Source organism: Squalius cephalus (genome assembly GCF_949319135.1).
Source record: "Squalius cephalus genome assembly, chromosome: 10".
Taxonomy (NCBI): Eukaryota; Metazoa; Chordata; class Actinopteri; order Cypriniformes; family Leuciscidae; genus Squalius; species Squalius cephalus.
The window spans coordinates 15,468,882-15,491,924 of NC_137131.1; the positions used below are offsets into that span (position 1 = coordinate 15,468,882).

Genomic DNA, 23,043 nt, shown 5'->3' on the forward strand with positions numbered 1-23,043 from the left:
TTTAGCAATACAAAGGAGTTTACCATTTTATTTCAAAAATATTTCAGATGTCATTTCCATTATTTCCACCACCAAATGAATAGTGATGTGTAGTTAATTCTGCAGCAGAATAATTCACAGCAGAATAGTTAATTCTGCTGTGATGCATGCATATCTACTATTGGACATTTTAAGTAGACGGTCTAAACTAGTGAGAGTTTGAAAGGTTTATTTTAAGGGAGATTCATTTCAAAAAGTCCACAAAGCAAAGGCGCTCATAGTTAAAGAAACACCCTAAAGAAATAAAGTTGCCGATCATGGATACAATGGTTATAGTACAGCAAAGAAGAACACCTTAGAGGGAAATATGTTATGATGAATAGGCAACTTCTTCACAGATAAATAGAAAAGCATGTATAGCAATCTATCTATCTCTCTATCTTTCATGCAGTCTGCCATTCTTGGAAACGGTCTTGTTCTGCAGAATCTTCTTCACATGCAGATGGCCCAACAACAGCTTTTACAGATCAAAGACAAGCAAATCACTAATGTGAGTGTCTGTGTGTGTGTGTTCACGTGTTTCATCATACCCATAACAAAAGAAATATATCACCACAGTACACTTACCAGCAAAATAATGCATGTTATACAACAACAGTCTAAATTGTGTTCACAGTTCTTTCTTTTTTTGCAATTGGTCTGCATTAAATCCTTTTGTACATAATGAGAAAACTGCAGTTTATGTTCAGAAAGGCATTATTTATATTTATTTATATAGGGAAGTATTAGAACCATACATCCAGCTGGCATTTTTAATGCAAATTTGAGGTTCTGGTTAAAGAATAATAATGCCATCTGTGCTGGAAAATGTACATGAAAAAAAAAAAGAACAATAATTCATGCAATAATAACGCTGACATAAATCTCCTTTAATGCATGTGTGTGTTTTGTTTCGCAATGTGCATTTTTGCAGCCATAATAATCTCATCTGTGTGTACTTCATCTTTCACTTGTTCGTCACATGACCATATAATGGCCTGACTGCTTTTTTTTCTCCTTCATCGCTCCTCCTCTCATTTCCTCCCAGGTCCAGGGTCTTTTAGGTGACCCATCCCGGCTGCTCCTGCAGAAAGTTCTGGGTCTTCGAACACAGGTTCCTCTGGGGAAGGGGTTGCTGGGAGATTCTCCCACAGGTGAGAGCTTCTGGTCAACCTTACAGACCTCAAGCCTGGTCCAAAGGTCTCATTCGCTACTGCAGGGAAATACATTTGCATTGCAAATCCTCAAACTGTTTGAAAGCCCCATTATAAGCAGTGTGAGGCAGCCACTTCAATTAGTAGTTCTTTCTTTGTGCTTTTATATAGACGTGTGTCTGTTTGGTGTGCAAAGGCATTAATCAAAGCGTTAAACACCTTTGAAGAGTATGTCTTTGTGCAGGGTCATTTCTATTTGAATATCAGTGCCATGCAGGTGTTACAGTGAGGGAGAAATTGAAATGCTAAACTATGAAGGTTTTCCAGAGTATGAACTATATGCTTTGGGTGCTAAATGTTTTGTTTTTTTTACTACAAAAGTTTAACAAAGTTCTCTGGTTTTTAGAGTTGGGCCAAGACTCCTCTCCAGTCACATCCCAGGGTGGAAACTCTGGGGCTGGAATGGTGTCACACATACCTGGGCGTTCACATGCGAGTTCCGTCTCTGATCAGAACGGAGTCACTGCGACATGCCTGGCTCCGGAGAAACAGCCTGCACCACCAGGAACCGCAGGGGGATCTATAAGCTCCCAAACACAGCTTCACAACTTCCTCTCTGGGATTAACACACAAAGTCTGGGACCTTTGCTGGGGAGCACAACACACAAAGCTCCAGCCAACCACCACAGTTCAAGTGTGCAGACTAGTACTGCCATCACGGTAAGCCTGGTTGCTTTCTGCTTCTCCAATTTCTCACCTCAAGATCAAAAAATGACAAAATCTCTGAGACTTAATGAGAATAATTCACTCAGACTTTAACATTTTATCATTTACTCTTGTTGTGTTGTTCAAAAACCATATCCAATGGAGATACAAGGTTTAGTCACATGCTCTTTTTAATACTTTTCATTGGTTAAATATTTGCAAAACACAGAGTGACCAATAGTAAAAAATATGACATGGAGATACAAGGTTTCCACCTGTTAGCGACGAAATATTTCGATTTAATTTAGTTAATTATATACAAAATAATTTTTTTAAAGAAATTAATAATTTTATTCAACAAGGACAATGATCAAAACTAAAGACTTCTACATTTGTTAGAAGAAATTGTATTTTACAGTATTAATGTTTTTACAGTTTTTTTATATAAACAGTATACAGTATATAAAACAACAAAGGGGGTGCACTTTTACACTTTGAACGCTGAATACAAACACGCACACACTCGCTTATACAGTACTTGTGATTCTGTCTGAAGTGCTTCTGTAGACCTCCTAGAACTCCACTTCCATTGTTCTGTCTGGGGGTGTCTTTATTCAGACGCAAGCACTCAGCCACCTAGTAGAGCTCAGTACAGACTCTGACAGAGTTCTGAGCCTTAATGACAGACCACTAGTGCTGTAGGCTCTGATTACTCGTGCATTACTCTACACAGCTAATGGAGAGCTCTGTCTTCTATGTGACTGGATTAGAGATGAATACCAGACTCTGTGCCAGTACTTTTCCATTTCATTCCTTCTCTTGGATTGCTGTTTATTTGTGAAATCTGTGAAAGAAAAAGCAAAGTGGGTAGTGACAAAGGTACCATATGGATTCTAAAGACTTGGAATTTCCAACCAATCATTTAGTTGGGGAAAACAATATATATATATTATTGGCCCATACAGCAAAACCCTGCTAATTATTGGCCTATATACACAGAGTACTCATGATCGCGAATTTAAAAGCGAAAGTAGCATGGCAGAGGATTTGGTGCGTGATCGCGAGAAAGTTAAAAGTGATCCCCCAGCCCCCCCACAACCCCCGCTGTTATCAGTAATACTGGTGTGAAATTTTCCTCACGTGACATCCCTATTGTATATATTTATTTACCAATAACATATATAATATTATATAATAATACAATGTACAATAATAGATAATACATTATAAAACGGATTGTTCTGGTCCTTGATGCTGATTGGTCATTAGCCGTGTTTATTTATTATAAACACCAGACGCGACACACGAGATGTGACAAAATCAATCAAAATTTACTGCCAATCAGAAGAGTATGTGGACGGAGTCTCTCTGCAAGAAAGACTGTGTTTTGTTTTGAATATAGTCACAGCCTCTTGTACTTTATTGCTTACATAATATTATAATTGATAACCAATAATAGCCCACTTTTCACAAATACCTCAATTAAAATCAATTTACATTCAATTTACCACTCTACATTATTTCTTTCTGAATTGTCAGTTTCACTTACATCTAGTGGCGAATATATTGCAAAAGATGTTTCATGTTATCTTTATAGTTGTATGCTCTGAGTTTGGAGAAGTAGCGGACATTTCAGTCTCACTGTGTGGTCTATATGTGAGCAACTCGGTGATGTACCAGATTAGCATCTAAAAAACTGTAGCATATTGTTTTGCTGCTCTTCTCAACGTGTCTCTCTCGCTTTCTTTATCTCTTTCTGTAGAGTCAGTCCAGTTGTCAGACGTCTCTATTGGGAGACCCTCCTAAAGAAGTGAAGTTGCCATCCAACCCGTATCTAAACCTGGCTAGTGTGCTTCCTGGAGTGGTACTGCAAGGTACGTGCACGATCAGAACGGCACACACTGAAGATGACTCACTTCTGCCAGACCTTGGATTGTATCTCTTCTCTGTCAGCTCTCTATTTTCAACTATAATATTTACAGTGTATGGCTGTCTTGTCTCTCCCTGCTCAAGGCCACAGCCAGATGGGCTGCAGCCCACTCCAGCAGAGAAGATAAAGACTGTCTGTATGAGAGATGTTCTAAATAGGTGTCCCTGAGCAGGCCATGATTTACATCAGTATTTTTGTGTCTCCTTTAGCACCCTGCAACAGTAAACCTCAGACTGTGCAGGCGCACACTGGGACATACAGCACAGTCCTGCCGCCTAACACCCACCCACCCAGTCAATACAGCGCCGAGACCACTCCTGCAGAATACACTCAACAATACACTCAGCAATACACACAGGTAACTACAACACCTGCAATGCACATGTGAAAATGCACACATATTGATCAAAAGTGACAGCAAAGACATTTACACAGAAGATTTCTATTTCAAATAAATAGTTTTGAACCCTGGATAGTTTTAGCAGCACAACTATTTTCAACATTGGTAATAACAAAAAAAAATTCTTGAGCAAGAAATCAGCATATTAGAATGATTTCTGAAGGATAATGTGACACTGTAGACTGGAGTAATAAAATGTAGTAGTATACAATACACACACAGCTAACAGGGAACATTCTCAGAACTTTAGCTAACCTTCTGGCAAGGTTCTCTCAAAATTATGAGCAAACATTCTTCCAGTAACATTAATGTTCATTCAAAGTTTTCTGGTCATTAATAATGTTCTCAAAATGTTATCACAAAAACATTATTTGTAATTCGTTCATGGAACACAAAAGAAGATATTTGGAAGAATGTTGGTAACCAAGACAGTTGATGGTAGCCATTGACTTCCATAGTAATTTTTTTCCCATACTATGTAAGTCAATGGGGTACATCAACTGTTTGCTTACCAACATTCTTCCAAATATATTTTGTGTTCAGCAGAAGAAAGAAATTCATACATGTTTGGAACAACTTGAGGGTGAGTAAATGATGAATGAATAATTTTTTGGGGGTGAACTATCCCTTTAATAATGACAGGGCATATGCTGAATACTGGATTTTTAATTTCAATTATATATAAAAAATAAAATACAAATACAAGTGTTTCAGTCAACAGTCTCTGTTGAAGTAAAAGTGGTAAATTGATCAATAACAGAATAAACTAACCTTACTGGAATCCCACCTCAATTGCAGCACAAGTGTTTTGTTAAACAACATGAACAAGTACATCATACCTAACAATTATTTTGATGTGAGTACATAGTAGTTAAAAACATCTGACTTCCTGGTTGCGCTGGTTGATAATTTTACATTGAACAAGCTTCTACTTGGATGCCTGTATTAGCTTTTGCCTGTGCTAGCTAAATTCTAAGTTCATACATAATTTATTTTTTAATACAATAAATAAGTTTATGATAAAATAGCATTTTCCTAGTTTTACATTGGTTGTACCACTGACATGTAAAGTGTACCAACCTACCCATATTTGAAAGTAGCAAAGGATCAGTTGGGGTTCTCTGGATGATCCATTATCATTCTTACTGTTATTACCTTGTTAATTCATAATAAAATAGCCATGTTTGCACCTGGCATTGATTGCCGAACAAATGTTTTTCAATGATCAAAACATTTTTAAAACTACTGATATTTATAAAATGTGTTTATATGAAAGTGTTTTAGCATAAAATTATGCCATAGTATTTTATTTTGAATGTCTTATTACTAAAACACCATTTTTAATAGCTTTCTTATTCAGTTCATTTCTGTGGACCGTTGCTCGACCTGACATTTTAGGGGTTTAAGATACCAAAACATAAAATGATATTTATTATTTGAATGTACTGAAAATTAATTCAAATTTTTACATTTTTATAGAATAAAGTGAGGAATAAAGAATTAATTTATCAAATTATTTTAAAAGGAAATAATGCAATTGGACAAAAATATGCATTGATCATGTCATTGACCCATTTAGCAAAACGTTCTTAGAATATACTTTTGTTAGCTAGATAACAGTTACATACAAACAGCAACATCACTGGCACAGTTGCAGTCACTGGTCTGTTTCTTTTTTCTTTTTTTCTGATGGTGTTAGGATTGTGATCTTGGGATCTTGTGTATCAGATCAAAGTATTTGACAGTTGTGGAATGCAGACATTGATAGTCAGAGAAACGAAGAAATCCCAGTGTTCACTGCAACCATCAATCTGTCTCGCTCTTAGCCCACTCTCTCAAGTCTTTTCTCCCCCATTATATCCCCCACAACTCCTCTCTATAACACAGGTTTCCACTGAGCCCCAGATTTGACAGCGAAAGCCAGAGAGAGCGAGAGGAATGAGAAAGGAAACAATTCTGCCATATGCTCAGCTGTACAATAGAGATAGATGGGTCTATATGGAATAAAGAAAATGAATGTTCAAATCAGAACAAAAAGAGTTCCATCAGAATGGAGCTGTGGTGCACCACTGTGTCCTAGGTTACTTCCATTTAAATCTGATTTTTTATTTGTCCCAACTGAGCTTTTTGTTTATCGCTTGGTTTCTATTTCTGCTTCGTTGCGCACTGTAACCCTCACAGTAAAATCTCATTGGCCCTAAGTCCCGTTTCACATTAAACTTCAAGTATCTTCTGATATCTGTGACTGCACTGACAAATCGCTACTTACTCGAAACTTGTCAGATCATACCTACTTTGGATCAAGGAGTTCTGTTATTAGCTAACTGTCAGCAACTGGCTCGGCTGGCCAAGAACCCCCCGAATTATGTGATTTAAATGCCATCTTCGCTCATGGGCACTCAGTTCTGGGCATATGTTTTGGCCTGATTTTGTTGGAAATTACATCACACCCGTTTGTTCTTCCATTTCCCTTGCATTTCCTAGGTGCCTGAAAAAAAGAAAAACCCTCCAAAAGATTTAGTCATTTTAGTTAGTTGCCAAGGCAACCTTTCTAATATTTATATGTCAGCTTTATTTAAATTAAGTTTTGAAAGTTTTAGTTAATAGTTCAAATTTGTGTTAACAATAACAACACTTATGGTGTAGTTACGGCATCTACAGGCTAACTGGCCCAAGCTAACCAGCCAAACCCAAACCCCTGGTTAGGACACAGTGCTATCCCATAAATGCAGGTTCGAATCCACCCTGTCTCATGTTCTGATTCCCATTCCCCTTCTTTCTCCCCAATAATATCCTGCCACTCTGCACTATTCTGTCAAAAAGTTGTGAAATGAATTACAAATCAGAATGTAAAGATTTCAGCAGACGCAGAGGAGTGGAAAATGTGCTCCAGGAGAGGATGAGAGGGAAGGAGAAAGAGTTGCAGTTCCTCCCACAGTCTCTCAGATTCATTCCAGTGTCTTTAGGGTGATCCCCTACTCATTCTCTGGCGGAGAGTTTGGAGGGGAAGAAATTTTAGTGGGATTAAATGGCTTAAATGTGGGTCTCCCTCTCATTACTGCCGGCGTTCCTATGACAATACGAGAAGGAGTGGGTGAGAGTTGGAGTGAGAGAAGGGGGAGTGAGAGATGCAGAGGGGGAAGACAGGAGGGAAGAGGAAGATTGGCTGTGAGTTGTCTGTCCCATCTGGTCGCACACTCCCACACACTCCACCAGCTTTGGTGAAATGAGACAGTGAGCTTCACGCTGTAGGTGTCCAGAGAGAAAGAGAGCAGGGAATGGTGAAAGGAGTGATGGGAATGAGATGAGAAGGAAGAGATATATTAAGGGAATGGTAGAAGAGAAAGCTAGCGAAACGGATTAGGCCACAAGGTTAGACAGATGGAGAGAAGAGATGAAGATGAAAAGAGGAAGCAGCTCAGGAGATACAATGCAACGCAGAGATAAAATGTTGTCAGTGTCATATAGTCTCATTTAGCCAGACTTTTGACTATCAGCCATGGACTATCCAGTCCACTTTGATGCTTATTCTGTCCAAGGTCCACTTCCTTAGAGAGGAATAAGTTGTCTGATCTACATGGAAAGCTGGGGAAGCCAACCCTGCAGACTTCAGTTCCAACCCTGCTCCGACACACCTTCCTGTTATTTTCAATTAATCCTGAACACCTTGATTAGCTGTTAGCTGTTAGGTGTGTTAAATTGGAGTTGGAGCTCCAGGAACCCTCCAGGAGCAAGGCTGTCTACCCCTGTCATTGGTGCTCAAGGATATCTTGTTTAGTTTCTGGTTTCTCCTACAAAACTCAATGTTTTTGAAAGATGCAATGCCATGAACTAGGGCTGGGCGATTTAAATCGTGAGATTGTTATGCGCATCTCGTCAGTAAAGCTGGTTCCTTGATTAGTAGTAAATCGCCATCACCTGCTTTCAGATGGAGCGGCATTCGCTACAAAGAGCCGTAGTTAACTGACAAGCTGAGCCATATCGCATTAATTATCGCAGGCGATACGTCCGAAAGCAGGTGATGGCGATTTACTACTAATCAAGGAACCGGCTTTACTGACGAGATGCGCATAACAATATCACGATTTAAATGGCCCAGCCCTACCATGAACCATGAATCCCCAAAATCTTCTTACCCAGAAACACTCCATTTTGACTCTGACATTAGTGGTTCCTGGTTTGAGACCAGCATTGTTTTAGGAATGGAAAAAATGGAACTGTCTTTTCAGTGGTGGAAATGTGCAGAATGGTTCCAGATTTCCAGCCATTGATTTTCACCATCGGACGGCGGAATTCTCAACTGAATTTGTATGTCTGGGGGGTGTTTTGGGGGTGTTGGAGCACGAGGGCGGAAATCAACCTGCGGAATCTTTTTTTACCCGCGGCAAAAACTTAAAAGCAGCCCAATTCCGCTGGACACCCTGTACCTTTTAAGCACGCATTTTTTTTGCCTGATGGACTCCTGAAAAATCCTATAAAGTCAGAAAACTATTGCCATTTTGTTGAATAGTCAGTGAATAGACTGCGTATGTCATCTGAGGCTGCGACTAAAGTCAGTGAGAAATGTCAGTAAAGGCCCAGACACACAAAACCGACATCAAAGAACTAGCGGCAACAAAAGCCGACTGTGGTGTCGCTTCTCGACATCTGCGTCTTGGCTAAAAAATTGCAATAAGTTGTAATAACTCTCTTCTCCGGAAGGTTTGCTTTGGCAAGCTGTTTCAAACTCCTGAAATGAACTTAGTTTTGGTCTGATTTTGTTGGAAATTACATCACACCAGTTTGTTCTTCCATTTCCCTTGCTGTATATCAGGCCGTTAAGACAGTCAAGACGTGTTTGATTCCTTTATAGATCGCTGTTATAGCTGTGTCTGACTGTATTTTATTTTGTTCTGTTTGTTCTGATCTGTGTCTCTGTGTGACAGGAGGCCATGCAGCAGTGGTACCAACACTACCAAGCACAAACCTATGGAAACACAAGCCAAGAGACGGCTGCAGTTACTGAATGCGCAAAAGAGCAACCTCAGGTAAACACATATACCAAGGGACAATACTAAAGTAAAGTGCCCATTTACATTGTATTTTTCTACAAAAAAAAAACAACAACCCTGAAATGATCTACATTGTCTCTTCGAGGAAAACGGCATAATAAACGTACTAAATAATGTATTTATGAAAATGTTAAAAAAGGTTAAAGCAGGATTTCCTAAACTTGGGTTCACAAACCCCCTGGAGGTTCGTGAGGGAACTGCAGGGAGTTTGTGAGTTAATGAGAAACTAATAATGAATTAAATCATAAAAATATAAATAATTTTAAAATTAAAACATTTACTTAAAAAATATAATATATTTTATTTGATTACCTGCATGTCATGTGACCATTAACCGACATCAGAAAGCCATGGTGTATATTATAGAAGTATTAACATCTCATGTGGTACTTCAAGAAAACTTTTTAGGTCAAAGGGGTTCTACTAACAAAAAAAGTTTGAGTTGGGGGATAGAAAATATCATGAACTCAATAGACTCAACAAAAATAGAAGTCAATGGAAAGTCCCCACCACGCTAATAAATTTGTGTTCGTTTGTGTCACAGGTGGTGGTCACCTCCTCGTATGGAGACTACAGTTCCTACATGCATGCTGTCAGTCAGTACTATTCTCAGACGCAGATGAGCCAGTCAGCTGCTCAAGTCTACCAGCACCGAGATGTCAGCAAGGTACTGTACACTACACAGACACACTGAAACATATCATGCTTAATCATGCTCACTTTACAGTGTTCATCTCTGTCCATCTCAAAACCTACAGACTGAAAGAAATACACATACACATATACACTGCAGCAGAAATGCTAAACAGTTAACATGCTGCCCAAACATCACACACTCTCTGGAGGAAGAATTACAGCCGTAGTTCCTGGACTTCCACTGCGTCTAAGTGTTTCGTGGCTGACACGGCCTCTCTTTATGACGGATCACTGTTTGACTTACTGCAGATCGTACATGCTGTCACAGACCAAAATAGATCAGAAATTAGATTTTTACTTCTCTGTGGGCATATACAGTATATAAACTGTAAGCATTCAGCAACACTAAAAATCTGTACTGATTGTTTTTCTTCCATAATAGCATGCATATGAAACAAACAAAAAAAATGTATATAATATTATTAAGCGTAAAATAACTGTTTTCTATTTTACTATTGTAATAGTATAATTCATTCCTGTGATGGAAAAGCAACATTTTCAGCAGACATTACTTCAGTCTTCAGTGTCACATGATCCTTCAGAAATCATTCTAATATGCTGATTTGGTGCTTGAGAAACATTTCTTATTATTACAGTTGTGCTGCTTAGTATTTTTGTGGAAAAATGTGATGCATACATGCTGAACAAAAGTATAAATATAGTAATACAAGTATTAATTACTGGAATGGGGGTAGTATGTGTATATTTAAGTCTATAGACATTATTATGATTTGTCAATCGCTGCATTCTGTGGTCATAATTCTAATTGAATACCCTTTTCACTACAAATTATATTTTAGAATACCTTTGCTTTAATGGCAGCAGCACTTGAGCTGCCTGCATTTTATTGTTCTACAGTCACAAATTCTTTATTTGATTTGATTGGCCTAGAAATAATGCCGTCTTAAATATCATTTTTCACAATATACTGTATGGTTTTGGTGTGGTGATAGTAGTTTATCTTTGTGTGTGTGTGTGTGTGTGTGTGTGTGTGTGTGTGTGTGTGTGTTGGTGGTATTTGTGTTGGGTATATGAGCTTATGTAAATGTGGTGGCAGGTGGTGTTACAGGTCAGACACACATTCCTCACTTAGTCTCATGACACTCTTAGGACATAAGATCCTGCTGAAACCATTCAATCACTCCTCAGCACAGCAGCTGGGCCGATGTGTGTGTGTGAGAGAGAGAGACCTGTAATTTGAATAGTGTGTGTTGCATTTGGATAGATACAGTATAAGTGTATAAATGTTTGATGATGTCTCCGTGTCTCTCAATAGGAGGTGGAGGTGGTGAAGACCCCCTTGAGTGCACCTCTGCACACCTCTCTGAATGGCAGTGCTCAGACCCTGCTGCCCACCTACAGTGCCCTTCCCATCATGCCAGGCTTCATCACACCGACACACACGCACACGGCCAGCCCTGCCACACACACACCTGCTGTACCCACAGCCAACGACTGGAACAACTACTATTATGTGAGTGTGTGTCTTTCTTCATAAAGTGCGTGGGATATAAAGAGAACTTAGACAAACCACATAGCATGAGACCTTTCTGAAATACATGGTAGGACTAAAACAGACACCTGAAAGATTACATGTTTAGATTCCAGGACAATATCATTTTAGTTGAAAAGGTTAAGGAGCTGTCACATTAGTGAAATTTTGGTGTCCATTATCAATAGTGTAGCGATGCATGACGCATAACTTACTCATCTGAGGTCACTTCCAAACTAGTTTCCATAGTAGAGCAAGAAAAACTAAAAAGTTAATTATGACTTTAAATTTCCCAATTGACTTTGAATCACACAATTGTGTCTGTTTCTTGTAATTGTGATTTCTATCTCACAACAGGACTTTATATCTCACAGTGAGACTTTAAATTTCACCATTGCAATTGTTTCTCATAATTGTGACTTTATGGCTTATTTTGACTTCATTACTTTCACAAGAACCATATATGTGTGTGTGTGTGTGTGTGTGTGTGTGTGTGTGTGTGTATATATATATATATATATATATATATATATATCATGTGAAAAAGAAAAAAGAAAGGACACCCTATTGAATTCTATGGGTTTACGCATCAGGACAATAAAAAATCTGGTCCTTTTTAAAGTAAATACAACTTCAGATGAACAACAACACATGACATTTTACACCATGTCATTATTTATTTAACAAAACTAGGCAAAAATGGAGAAGCCATGTGTGACAAACTAAGTACACCCTTACTGCTTCCACAGGAAATAGCAGTCAGGTGCTACTACCCAGATTCCCTTGATTAGTTTATCATCAGCAAACATGACCGACTCTATAAAAGCAGAAGTTTTGTGAGTTTGCTGGTTTGGTAAGCTCCTTCTCTCTAAAAAGAACATGGCAGCACGGCTTATTTGCAAAGTTGCATCTGAACAAACCTCAAGACTTCTGGAAAAATGTCCTTTGGACGGATGTTTGGCCATAATGCACAGCGCCAAGTTAGGCGAACTTTGAACAATGTTGTAAAGAAGAGCGGGCCAAAATTCGTCCACAACGATGCGAGAGACTGATGAAGTCATACAGAAAATTATTTCTTCAACTTATTGCTGCTAAAAGTGGCTCTACAAGCAACTGAATCATAGGGTGTACTTAGTTTGTCACACATGGCTTTTCCATTTTGGATTTATTTTTGTTAAACAAATAATGACAAGGTATAATATGGCATGTGATGTTGTTCATCTGAGGTTGTTTTAAGACCATTACATTTTAAGACCTGCTAACAACCAGATCATTTTTTATTATGTCCAGGTAGGTAAAACCATGACTGTGCATGTATATGTGTGCATGTGTGTGCATATGTGTGTACATGTGTGTGTATGTATATATATGTGCATATATATATATATATATATATATATATATATATATATATATATATATACACTCACCTAAAGGATTATTAGGAACACCATACTAATACTGTGTTTGACCCCCTTTCGCCTTCAGAACTGCCTTAATTGTATGTGGCATTGATTCAACAAGGTGCTGAAAGCATTCTTTAGAAATGTTGGCCCATATTGATAGGATAGCATCTTGCAGTTGATGGAGATTTGTGGGATGCACATCCAGGGCACGAAGCTCCCGTTCCACCACATCCCAAAGATGCTCTATTGGGTTGAGATCTGGTGACTGTGCGGGCCATTTTAGTACAGTGAACTCATTGTCATGTTCAAGAAACCAATTTGAAATGATTCGAGCTTTGTGACATGGTGCATTATCCTGCTGGAAGTAGCCATCAGAGGATGGATACATGGTGGTCATAAAGGGATGGACATGGTCAGAAACAATGCTCAGGTAGGCTGTGGCATTTAAACGATGCCCAATTGGCACTAAGGGGCCTAAAGTGTGCCAAGAAAACATCCCCCACACCATTACACCACCACCACCAGCCTGCACAGTGCTAAAAAGGCATGATGGATCCATGTTCTCATTCTGTTTACGCCAAATTCTGACTCTACCATCTGAATGTCTCAACAGAAATCGAGACTCATCAGACCAGGCAACATTTTTCCAGTCTTCAACTGTCCAATTTTGGTGAGCTCGTGCAAATTGTAGCCTCTTTTTCCTATTTGTAGTGGAGATGAGTGGTACCCGGTGGGGTCTTCTGCTGTTGTAGCCCATCCGCCTCAAGGTTGTGCGTGTTGTGGCTTCACAAATGCTTTGCTGCATACCTCGGTTGTAACAAGTGGTTATTTCAGTCAAAGTTGCTCTTCTATCAGCTTGAATCAGTCGGCCCATTCTCCTCTGACCTCTAGCATCAACAAGGCATTTTCGCCCACAGGACTGCCGCATACTGGATGTTTTTCCCTTTTCACACCATTCTTTGTAAACCCTAGAAATGGTTGTGCGTGAAAATCCCAGTAACTGAGCAGATTGTGAAATACTCAGACCGGCCCGTCTGGCACCAACAACCATGCCACGCTCAAAATTGCTTAAATCACCTTTCTTTCCCATTCTGACATTCAGTTTGGTGTTCAGGAGATTGTCTTGACCAGGACCACACCCCTAAATGCATTGAAGCAACTGCCATGTGATTGGTTGATTAGATAATTGCATTAATGAGAAATTGAACAGGTGTTCCTAATAATCCTTTAGGTGAGTGTATATGCACATATATATACATACACACACACACACACACACACACACACACACACATATATATATATATATATATATATATATATATATATATATATATATATATATATATATATATATATATATATATATATATATATATATAATTGGTATTATATTATAAAATATATAATATAACAGTCATAATTGGTCCAAATGTGATATTTTACGGTTTTCTACTATAAACCCCATTAAAGGAAATTAAGGTAATAATACTAATATAATTACTTAAACAATAGAACAATTGATCAATAAAATGACAGATAGAACTAATATAATTAGTTGAACGATAGATAGATAGATAGATAGATAGATAGATAGATAGATAGATAGATAGAACGATAGATAGATAGATAGCTCAGTCAACTGAACGTGTGTGTGTGTGTGTGTGTGTGTGTGTGTGTGAAGATGAAAACCAGTAGGAGTCTGGCAGTAACTTCAGTTATTCTTCAGTTGGAAGTAAAAGACTGACACATTGAGAGATAAACACCTCTAACTTCACTGATTCAACAATAGGCGCTTTATCGTAGTGCGAGAGTCAGAGAAAATTCCTCAGACGCATGTGTGGGCTGAGGGAGACGCCGTCACTCATTTACTGTACGGAACACAAAAAACCCGTCAGTCATTTACTGTATGTCACTCAAACTCAAACATACAGTGAATAGTGAGTCACGTACATCATCATCATCATCATCATCAGCAGGTGAAATCATCCTAATCACTATAATTCCTTCTGTTATAATGAACCTCTCTTTCTTACTCTCCTAGAGTCAGGCTAGAGGGCAAAAGCGAGAATACCCGACACTGCCTACACAGGAAGTGACATCAGAGTATGTAGGCCAACACTCACAGGGTCTTGGAGGCCATTACGCAGACTACTTCAAGAAGAAGAGGATCTAACTCGCACTCGCTCTCACACCTAGCTGTTATGTTGTCACTGTCATGTCCAGGCCTTAACTTTTAGTCCATAACTGATATTTATGAAAAGATTGTACATTTTATTGTGCAGAAGGAGGTTTATTCCCCTTCTTGAACCTTCTGTGTATCTGGGTACTGTTCTTATTTCTGTCCGACACTAGGCAGGACCTCTCAAGATTGTGTTTAGTTAATTGGTATTTTCTGTTCTGCCTTTTTACCTCTCTCGCAGGTGGGGCGTACCATTCCACTCCTGAGGGGGGCTTTCGTGTCCCGTGTTTTACTGTACTACCGGTTAAGGGCTGATAAAGATAGAGCTGCACTCAGAGAATAACGATTTTCAAAGATTTTTTTTTTTCCCTGACAGGGTAGGGCTTAGCCAATGTACATTGTATATTCTGCAAAATTAGTGTATTTTTTACAGGGTGTACAGACATTGAAAATATTATTAATATTGCGTCTTGCTTAATGTGTCATTGTTTATCTTGACTATCAATCCGCTTTCCTAAGCGTCCAGGAACTGCACATCGCACGTTCATATCTTTGACAGTTAACCTTTAACGTGTCTCTGTACATACTGCTGTATCTGTAGGAATGATCAGCCATGAACTGAACGCTGCAGGAGCCTTAAAACACGGCGCTCAGAGAAGACATGGCTAAGGCAATAACCTCTACCTTCTCTGGACAAACTACTACCATATACTTTAAGGTGACCTTCCCACAACCTTCAGCTACAATGCTGCCAGTGCTTTGTTTTCAATAACATTAAGAGTAATAATATATCACAACAGTAGTAGTAATAATCTGTCGGAAGGATGCTACGTATAGGATAGACACCTGGCAAAACGTCCTGATGCAAACACCCACATGGTAATAATCTAGCATAATGCCTTTATATGGATATTAGTCATCTGTTATTCTGTGGTTTAATCTTTTTACATCTTTATCGGAGAGAGTATTATTCTGGTGATTTTATGCTGCGAAAATCCTGTTTTTAATCCGTATCAGTCTTTAAGTTAAAAATGTTTTTTTTTAAAAGATGAGGCAAATTAAGTAAGACATTAAGATAATGCATCTTGAAGAGGTGTATTTAATTTTTTTTTGTCTAATTTTTGATACTAACAAGTGCCACAAGTCTCCCAATGGAACAAATGAAATCTATAAGGAATAGTTCACCAAAAATGTAAAAAAAATAAATAATAATAATCTGCTATTCAATGACTTTCTTTATTCTGTGGAAAGTTTTTTTTAGTTTTTTTTTTTAGTATTTTTTATATACCATCCTAGTTTTTAATTCGTTTTTATATTTTCATTTTTAATTTTCCATTTCAGTGCCTGTCATGTTTTTGTTTGACTTTTAATTTTTCTTTTTTTTATAGCAATTTTAGTACTTAAACAAGTTTAAGATTTGCATCTAATATTTTAAGCTTCATTTCAATTAAAAACATTTTTTTAATAGTTTTAGTTTACAATAAAAACACTGATCCATACAATGGAAGTGAGGTCGGATTTTGTTTTGGACCCCATTGAGTTTCATTGTATAGACAAAAACAGTTGAAACTTTCTTCATAATTACAGAATCAGGACATGAGGGTGGCGAGTAGTGAGAATTTTGAACAATCCCTTTTACTTTGAACTGAGCTTGTTTAGATATTATAAACTTGACTGAAACACATTAAGAACTGGATTTTTTGCAGCATATCATGTTGATCACTGGTCGGATGCAGATCGTCTTAAAGGAGCTGTCGTACAGACGTGTTCATCCGTTCGTGATTAAGGCTGCGTGCCTTCTTTTTTTCGACACTTTTGAAGTGATTGTTGTTCTCTCGCTGAAAGCCATTCTCTCCCCTCCACAACAGACTGACAATACATCTGAGGAGGAGCTTCTGTTATTGCGTCCTATTTATGTTGCTTTATTGTGTTATGACAAGTATAAAGACAATCCCAAATTTGCATCTGTACCTGAGGCTCTGCGTCCCACTTTCAGCACAAACCCACCATTTATAATCACAGAGGCCTTTTTGTTTTTTCGAGGGAATGCTAGAAATGGTTAAGAATAAGTTTTTTAGTTTACGTGTCTCTTGTTCTGTGCTCAAGCTCAGTAATCAGAAATAAGATTTGTTGTGAAATGCTACAGGGATTATAAAGCACATGCGTTTCTGGTCACCTTCCCATGCGTCTTCTCTCTCCTGTTCTTCAGCCGCACCACTGCTCTAAATCGAGGAAAGAGAGGTTTGACTGATTATTCCTGTTATTTTCATATAAAACTACACAATGAAATTAAAGAATCTCTCAAGTGTTCCTACTGAAAGCCGAAGGATGGAAAATTGTGCCTATTTGCATTTACGAACCTGATATTTCTTACCATTTTTGCTGATGGTCATATTGATGTTCCCCTTGTATTTCAAGTCGAGGCTGTAACGTACTTTTCCGATTCCGCACATCTGTCCACTGGTTGCGAAGTCACTTTTACCCCTCTGAATGTTATGAACGTGTATGTGTGCACTTGTATCTCAAAGCTTTGCAATACTGAAGTGTCTCTTAATGATGTAGAAGGTACAGTCGCCCGTTCAAACATGCAGGGTTATCAACACTATTGTGCTTTGTAGAGCAGCCTGTTTTTTAGTTTACAAGGTTGTAGGTTTTTTGTTTGTTTTTTTTTCACCTTGAATTGAGATTTTGCAATATTTTATAATCCAAACTCTATTGATATTGCTTTACTGTGAATAAGCTATTTTTAGAAACCGTGGAATTGAAGCATGCGTATACTCCTGCAATACAAGAAAAAACTGTTTTCTCTTTTTTTCAGTAGATGTTTCAGAGCTCAATACTTTTGAGTATTTAACTACAACAAAAAAAGTATTTATTTATGTGTATTTATGTACCCCGTTCGATACAATTTTGTTGTCATTCTTTTTGAGGAAAATAGGTTTGGGTTTAATTTTGAGCAGATGGAATTGTTTTGCAATCCACATTAAAGGGCAGAAAAATCATCTGTTATCGTTTCATCATTTTTCTTCTTTGACCATTCTCAATTCCATTGTGGCCGCGGAGGCGTAGATATGAACACAACAACGTACATTTCACAATTCCTTCAGTGCAAAACCACGTGACGCTTCCACCTGGGAGATTAATCATTTTCCTTTTTCAGGAACCATGTGTGAGGATTAACCATAATCTGATAATCAGATGGGAATTAGTCGTTATTCATATAGCTAAAGCAAGGCTAAATATTCAAAGACACGCTAAGGCATTTAAACACTAATTTCACTCTTCACATCTTGATCCTCCTCATTCAAGTCAGCATCCATCTTTAGACATTAACAAAATAACCCCTGTAGAAACATGTTGTGGTTGTGTTAATCACTTTTTAATTCCATTTGGATAAAAAACAACAGATAAAATACTGCAGTATTTTTTTTTTTTTTTTTTTTTTTTGACAGTTTAAATCAGTTTCTGAAAGTTAGCTGAGCTCAGAATATAATTTGCACAACATAAAATGTGAATTTTTCTTGAGATATTTCATAAGCTCTACTGTCCCCTAGTGCCCATTTCAGGTATTTCGTTAAACGTGACGAATATCCTTCCACATGCTGTTCTCAGAATCACCCTCTTCAGTTTTTCCGTGGCAAATGTGAAGCTCAGGGAGGAAGTACAGTCATTAGAACGTGTGCATCCTGACCGGCGCATGCTGTTTCAGAGTTCTCCGGTAATCCTGCACGTTCGTTTGGAATTTTCCAACGAGGACAGCTGTCTGCTCCAAGTCAGACAAACCAGCAGTCTTTGAGCGCTTGACATACTTTGCACGTCAATAGTCTCACGATAACGGGCACAATCCACTCGACATTCACTCATCAAAGCTCCAAATCGTGGACCACACATGTAAATCTACATTCTGACACGTTCCTCGTCTTCCAAAGAACAACAGTCCTCTTTTAATCGCAACAAGGGTCAGTCTCTGTCAATGCGCATGTCTCACAGTGGGCAGATTCCATACAGCACATGCTGTAATGCACCATGGGAAATACATGCATCATGATGGCTGATGTGACACTGAGGCACAATATGAAGCAGAGGAGCTGAGTGTCAGATTCCTGATTCGCCTCATTTTTGTGCACGTCCGGCACACTCGAATCAGGTCTGCATTTGAAATGAGCGATTGGAACTGGCAGTTATACGTTTGCATATTCAGAGAGAGGCCGGGCAGTGCTCGTCTGCCCACTTCGGTGGTTCTAGCAGTGTCTTTGTGGCTATTTCGAATGGCTTGCAGTTTATCTATGAGATCGTAATGTGAGGGATACAGTAAGAAGGAGAGTATATTTGAAAGAGTGCTACACTGCAGTTATACTTTTTTTTTTTCTTTTTTCTGGGGATTTTGTCTCTATGGGAATGTCTCTTGCAAAAGAGGTGGAGTCTGCATCCCATCTTACTTCCACCGTTACTGATTGTCAAGCATCTGCTGAAAGTTGGCAATCAGGCTTTTGAAGTCGATCCTTTTTTCAGGTGTCGCCTCCCAGCATTTCCTCATCAGATTGTACAACTGTCAAAACACAAAGATCACAATCAGAGACACATGGCCTGGAGCGCAGCTCATACCTGCCGTTAAATCATCTAACCTTCACCCTCATGAAAAAAACATGATTCTGTAATGCATAAAGCAAGAACAAAATATTTAAATACAATAGAATACATTTTTTGTAAATAACACCTCAACATACTTTATAATTAAGTAATATATGAGCACAGGACAACGGCTGACCGGACAGGAAACACACCATAGAACGTTTTCAACAGCCCCGTAATATAAAATATTTAAAGAATACATTTTAAAGTAAACAACAAATTTAGTTAAAAAAAGCATACTTAATGTATACATACATAAATAAATAAAATTATAAATATTTAAATACAATTTTTAAATAAAATAGAATATTTTTTTTTGTAAATAACACCTCAACATACTTAAGTTAAACTTATAAAATGTAAAAAAAAAATCAAAATTTCAGTTATTTAAATTATTTGCTGAATTTGCAAGGTGATGTTCATTATATTTGCTCAAAGACTGAAGGCTTATTCCCACCTATGGCGTACTGTCAGTTACTGACTTCCATGGAATTCCTTAGAATTCTGTATCATTACTTAAAATCTGAGAGGTTACTTCAAGTCGTCATACAAATATGACCTGTAACATTCACTACCGTTCAAAGGTTTGGGATCGGTAATATTATTTATTGCATATTTTTGAGAGAAGTCTCTTATGCTCCCCAAGGCAAACAATAATATTGTGAAATATTATTTCAATTTAAATGAACTGTTTTCTTTTTTTAATATTTTAATTTTTAATTTATTCCTGTGATGGTAAAGCTGAATTTTTAGCATCATTACAGTCTTCAGTGTTACATGATCCTTCAGAAATCATTATAATATGATGATTTGCTGCTCAAGAAACATTTCTTATAATCAATAGTTTAATAGTTTTGTGGAAACAGTGATACATTCTTTCAGGATTTTTTGATGAATAAAAAGTGCAAAAGAGCAGCATTTATTTGAAATAGAAATCTTTAGTAACAATATAAATGCCTTTAATTCAGCAAGGATGCATTAAATTGCTCAAAAGTGACAATTAAACAAAATACATATACATCTTACTGACCCCTTTTGAATAGTAGTGAAAATAAATAGCTTTACTAAAACAAAATGCTGTAGATTACCCTCTCTGAGCAGCCGTCTGGTTTTGGAAGTCTCTTCCCCTCCTCCAGGACTTTGACCAATCGGGTAACAGTCATCTGGCCATGTGTTGGGCCAATCATCTTTAGGAACACCTGTGGGGGTGGAGCAAAGTCGGGTCAGTGGCCTGATTTACAATTAAGCTCTGAGGTATTAAACATTCATCCATGTCTCCTCTAGCAAACTACCTTTAACCCTTTAATGAGTCCAGCGTGCGAGGAAGCAATACATTATGCGTCTGCATTGTGTACAATGTGAAAATCGGACAAATCCCTCAGTACAGACATTTCCTCCAAAAGAGGCACACAGAAAAAAAGGAAAAAAAGGGAGGATTGGTGTGCAGACGTCTACCGCAGCCTTTGGGTAAGACATCTGCCACTGTGGGCACAGACTGGCACCATCTGCCATGTTCTCAGAGACAGAGAGAGAACGTCCAGACTCACCAGTGCCTCCTAAACAAGAGCTTCTTTCAGCCTACAGAAATGAACATGGGCTTTCTACGAGTGCTAGAAGTACTCGGTTCTGCTTCGCAACAAATCTGTATTACCCTCCTGCTGTGTATAATCAAACACTGATTTAGAAATGCAATCAAAAGTAAAACACTTACATAGGGATATATTTACATAATACATTTGCATAAATATAACTGCATAAGTCTATCCAATGTGTGGAAGTGCAGCTGTGATATTTGTCGTATTATTTTAATCATCTTGTGCTTTTGTGTCTCTCTCATATTCCTTTTAATCTATATCTTTATTTTCCTTTTTATGTTATACAATAAAAAATATTGTATTTTTTATTTCTTTGACCATTTTTCTTTGGTATGAGCCACCAATGAAAAATATACAAAATAACAAAGTGAAAATAAAGTGGCATTTTGGGATTATGGAAACAAGTTACCATGGTAAATACACAATAATAACATGAACTGTTAATGAAACATCTGGAAACGACTCCTGATGAATAGAACGAACATCATACCTGCGTGCAAATCCTTCCCAGCTAACACACGAAGTGCATGTTACATAATTTATTAGTACCTTTGGGTAATTTCATAACTTACTAATTGACAACATAACTACGAAGTTGCATGCTCAATTTCTTTTGTTCTTTATTTATAATTAAGTAATATACAGCGCGCGCTGCATTTGCCCGTGCATTTAAAGAGTGTGCGCTACGAGCACAGGACATGAAAGATTGCTTTTCTGAGGTGAGGGACTTTTTATTACGCAACAAGTTACGAAAAAAACGTTAGAATATTGACACTGACATATCTTGACAACATCTCATGACTGCAAATACTGAATCAAAACACGTTTTTCTCAGGCACTCTTTACTTAGACTGCGTCTGACAGAAGAGTCAACAGTTCCCACGCACATCTTTCACAGTCTCGCATCAGAGAGAAAACGTAGAATTACATTTGTTGTCGTTTCTTTGACTGCACACTCGGCGACCCACTCAAAAAGTTCTTGCGACTCAGCAGTTGAGAAACACTGGCTTAGGGTTTTTGAGACGGGAATAAAACGACTGGCCACTCACCGACATAGGGCTGCATGAGGGATCACAGTACGTGAGGAGCTCATACATGGTCACTCCAAAAGACCAGACGTCAGACGCCCTGTAGAACTTGCAGTGGATCAGGCACTCTGGAGCATACCTGGGAAAAGCAGGGAAAAAATCTTTACAAAGTTGATTTTCCAGGGGCTTTTCATAATTATACACAAATCCATAATGAAATTGCATATAATTTCACCATTACCAATGCACATGGTTCATTTTAGACTTAATATACTTGGTCATTGCTGTATAACAGCACCCTTATGAGTGAGGCTTACCAGAACACTGGACTGTCCAGATCGTCTTTCACCGTGTAGTAACCCTCATTATCCTTAATGCTTTTGGTCAGGCCGAAGTCTCCGATCTTTACCGTGCTTTCATTCTCCACCAGAACATTCCGGGCTGCCAGATCTCTGTGGATGTAGTTGCGAGAGCCCAGGTAGTCCATGCCCTGGAGTTAGAGGTCAGAAAACAGCAGGGTTAAGCATAATGTTACACTGCAGGTCTGCATTACTAACAGAAACCCAGAGCATGAGAACACAAAGGATCACTGTAAACAGCTGTTGTTATTATTATTGGTCTACGAGTACAAGGCCTCAAGGACAACAGACAACCAGAGCATAAGTTGTGTGGAAAGCAAATGGATATATAACATATTTATAAATACATTGCTGGTACCTACATATAGCCTGAGTTTCACCATATGCATTATGAG

General features: G+C 38.1%; 2 protein-coding genes across 3 annotated transcripts in view; one reads left to right on the forward strand and one right to left on the reverse strand.

The window, feature by feature from the left end:
- Positions 1-18,481, forward strand: part of raver2 (ribonucleoprotein, PTB-binding 2) — a 66,643-nt gene extending 48,162 nt beyond the window's left edge. The window contains exons 8-16 of the mRNA XM_079883658.1: positions 431-529; positions 1,067-1,172; positions 1,579-1,892; positions 3,640-3,751; positions 4,017-4,165; positions 9,133-9,234; positions 9,803-9,925; positions 11,231-11,428; positions 14,897-18,481. Of these exons, the coding sequence (XP_079739784.1) occupies positions 431-529; positions 1,067-1,172; positions 1,579-1,892; positions 3,640-3,751; positions 4,017-4,165; positions 9,133-9,234; positions 9,803-9,925; positions 11,231-11,428; positions 14,897-15,028 (1,335 nt within the window). The 3' untranslated portion in view covers positions 15,029-18,481. The remainder of the gene's footprint in view (positions 1-430; positions 530-1,066; positions 1,173-1,578; positions 1,893-3,639; positions 3,752-4,016; positions 4,166-9,132; positions 9,235-9,802; positions 9,926-11,230; positions 11,429-14,896) is intronic.
- A 353-nt stretch (positions 18,482-18,834) lies between these two features.
- Positions 18,835-23,043, reverse strand: part of jak1 (Janus kinase 1) — a 32,351-nt gene continuing 28,142 nt past the window's right edge. For both annotated transcript variants that reach the window (XM_079883654.1, XM_079883655.1), the window contains exons 21-24: positions 22,607-22,779; positions 22,311-22,428; positions 20,755-20,865; positions 18,835-19,583 (exon numbers count right to left, since the gene is read on the reverse strand). In XM_079883654.1, coding sequence (XP_079739780.1) covers positions 19,482-19,583; positions 20,755-20,865; positions 22,311-22,428; positions 22,607-22,779 — 504 coding nt within the window. In that variant the 3' untranslated portion in view covers positions 18,835-19,481. The remainder of the gene's footprint in view (positions 19,584-20,754; positions 20,866-22,310; positions 22,429-22,606; positions 22,780-23,043) is intronic.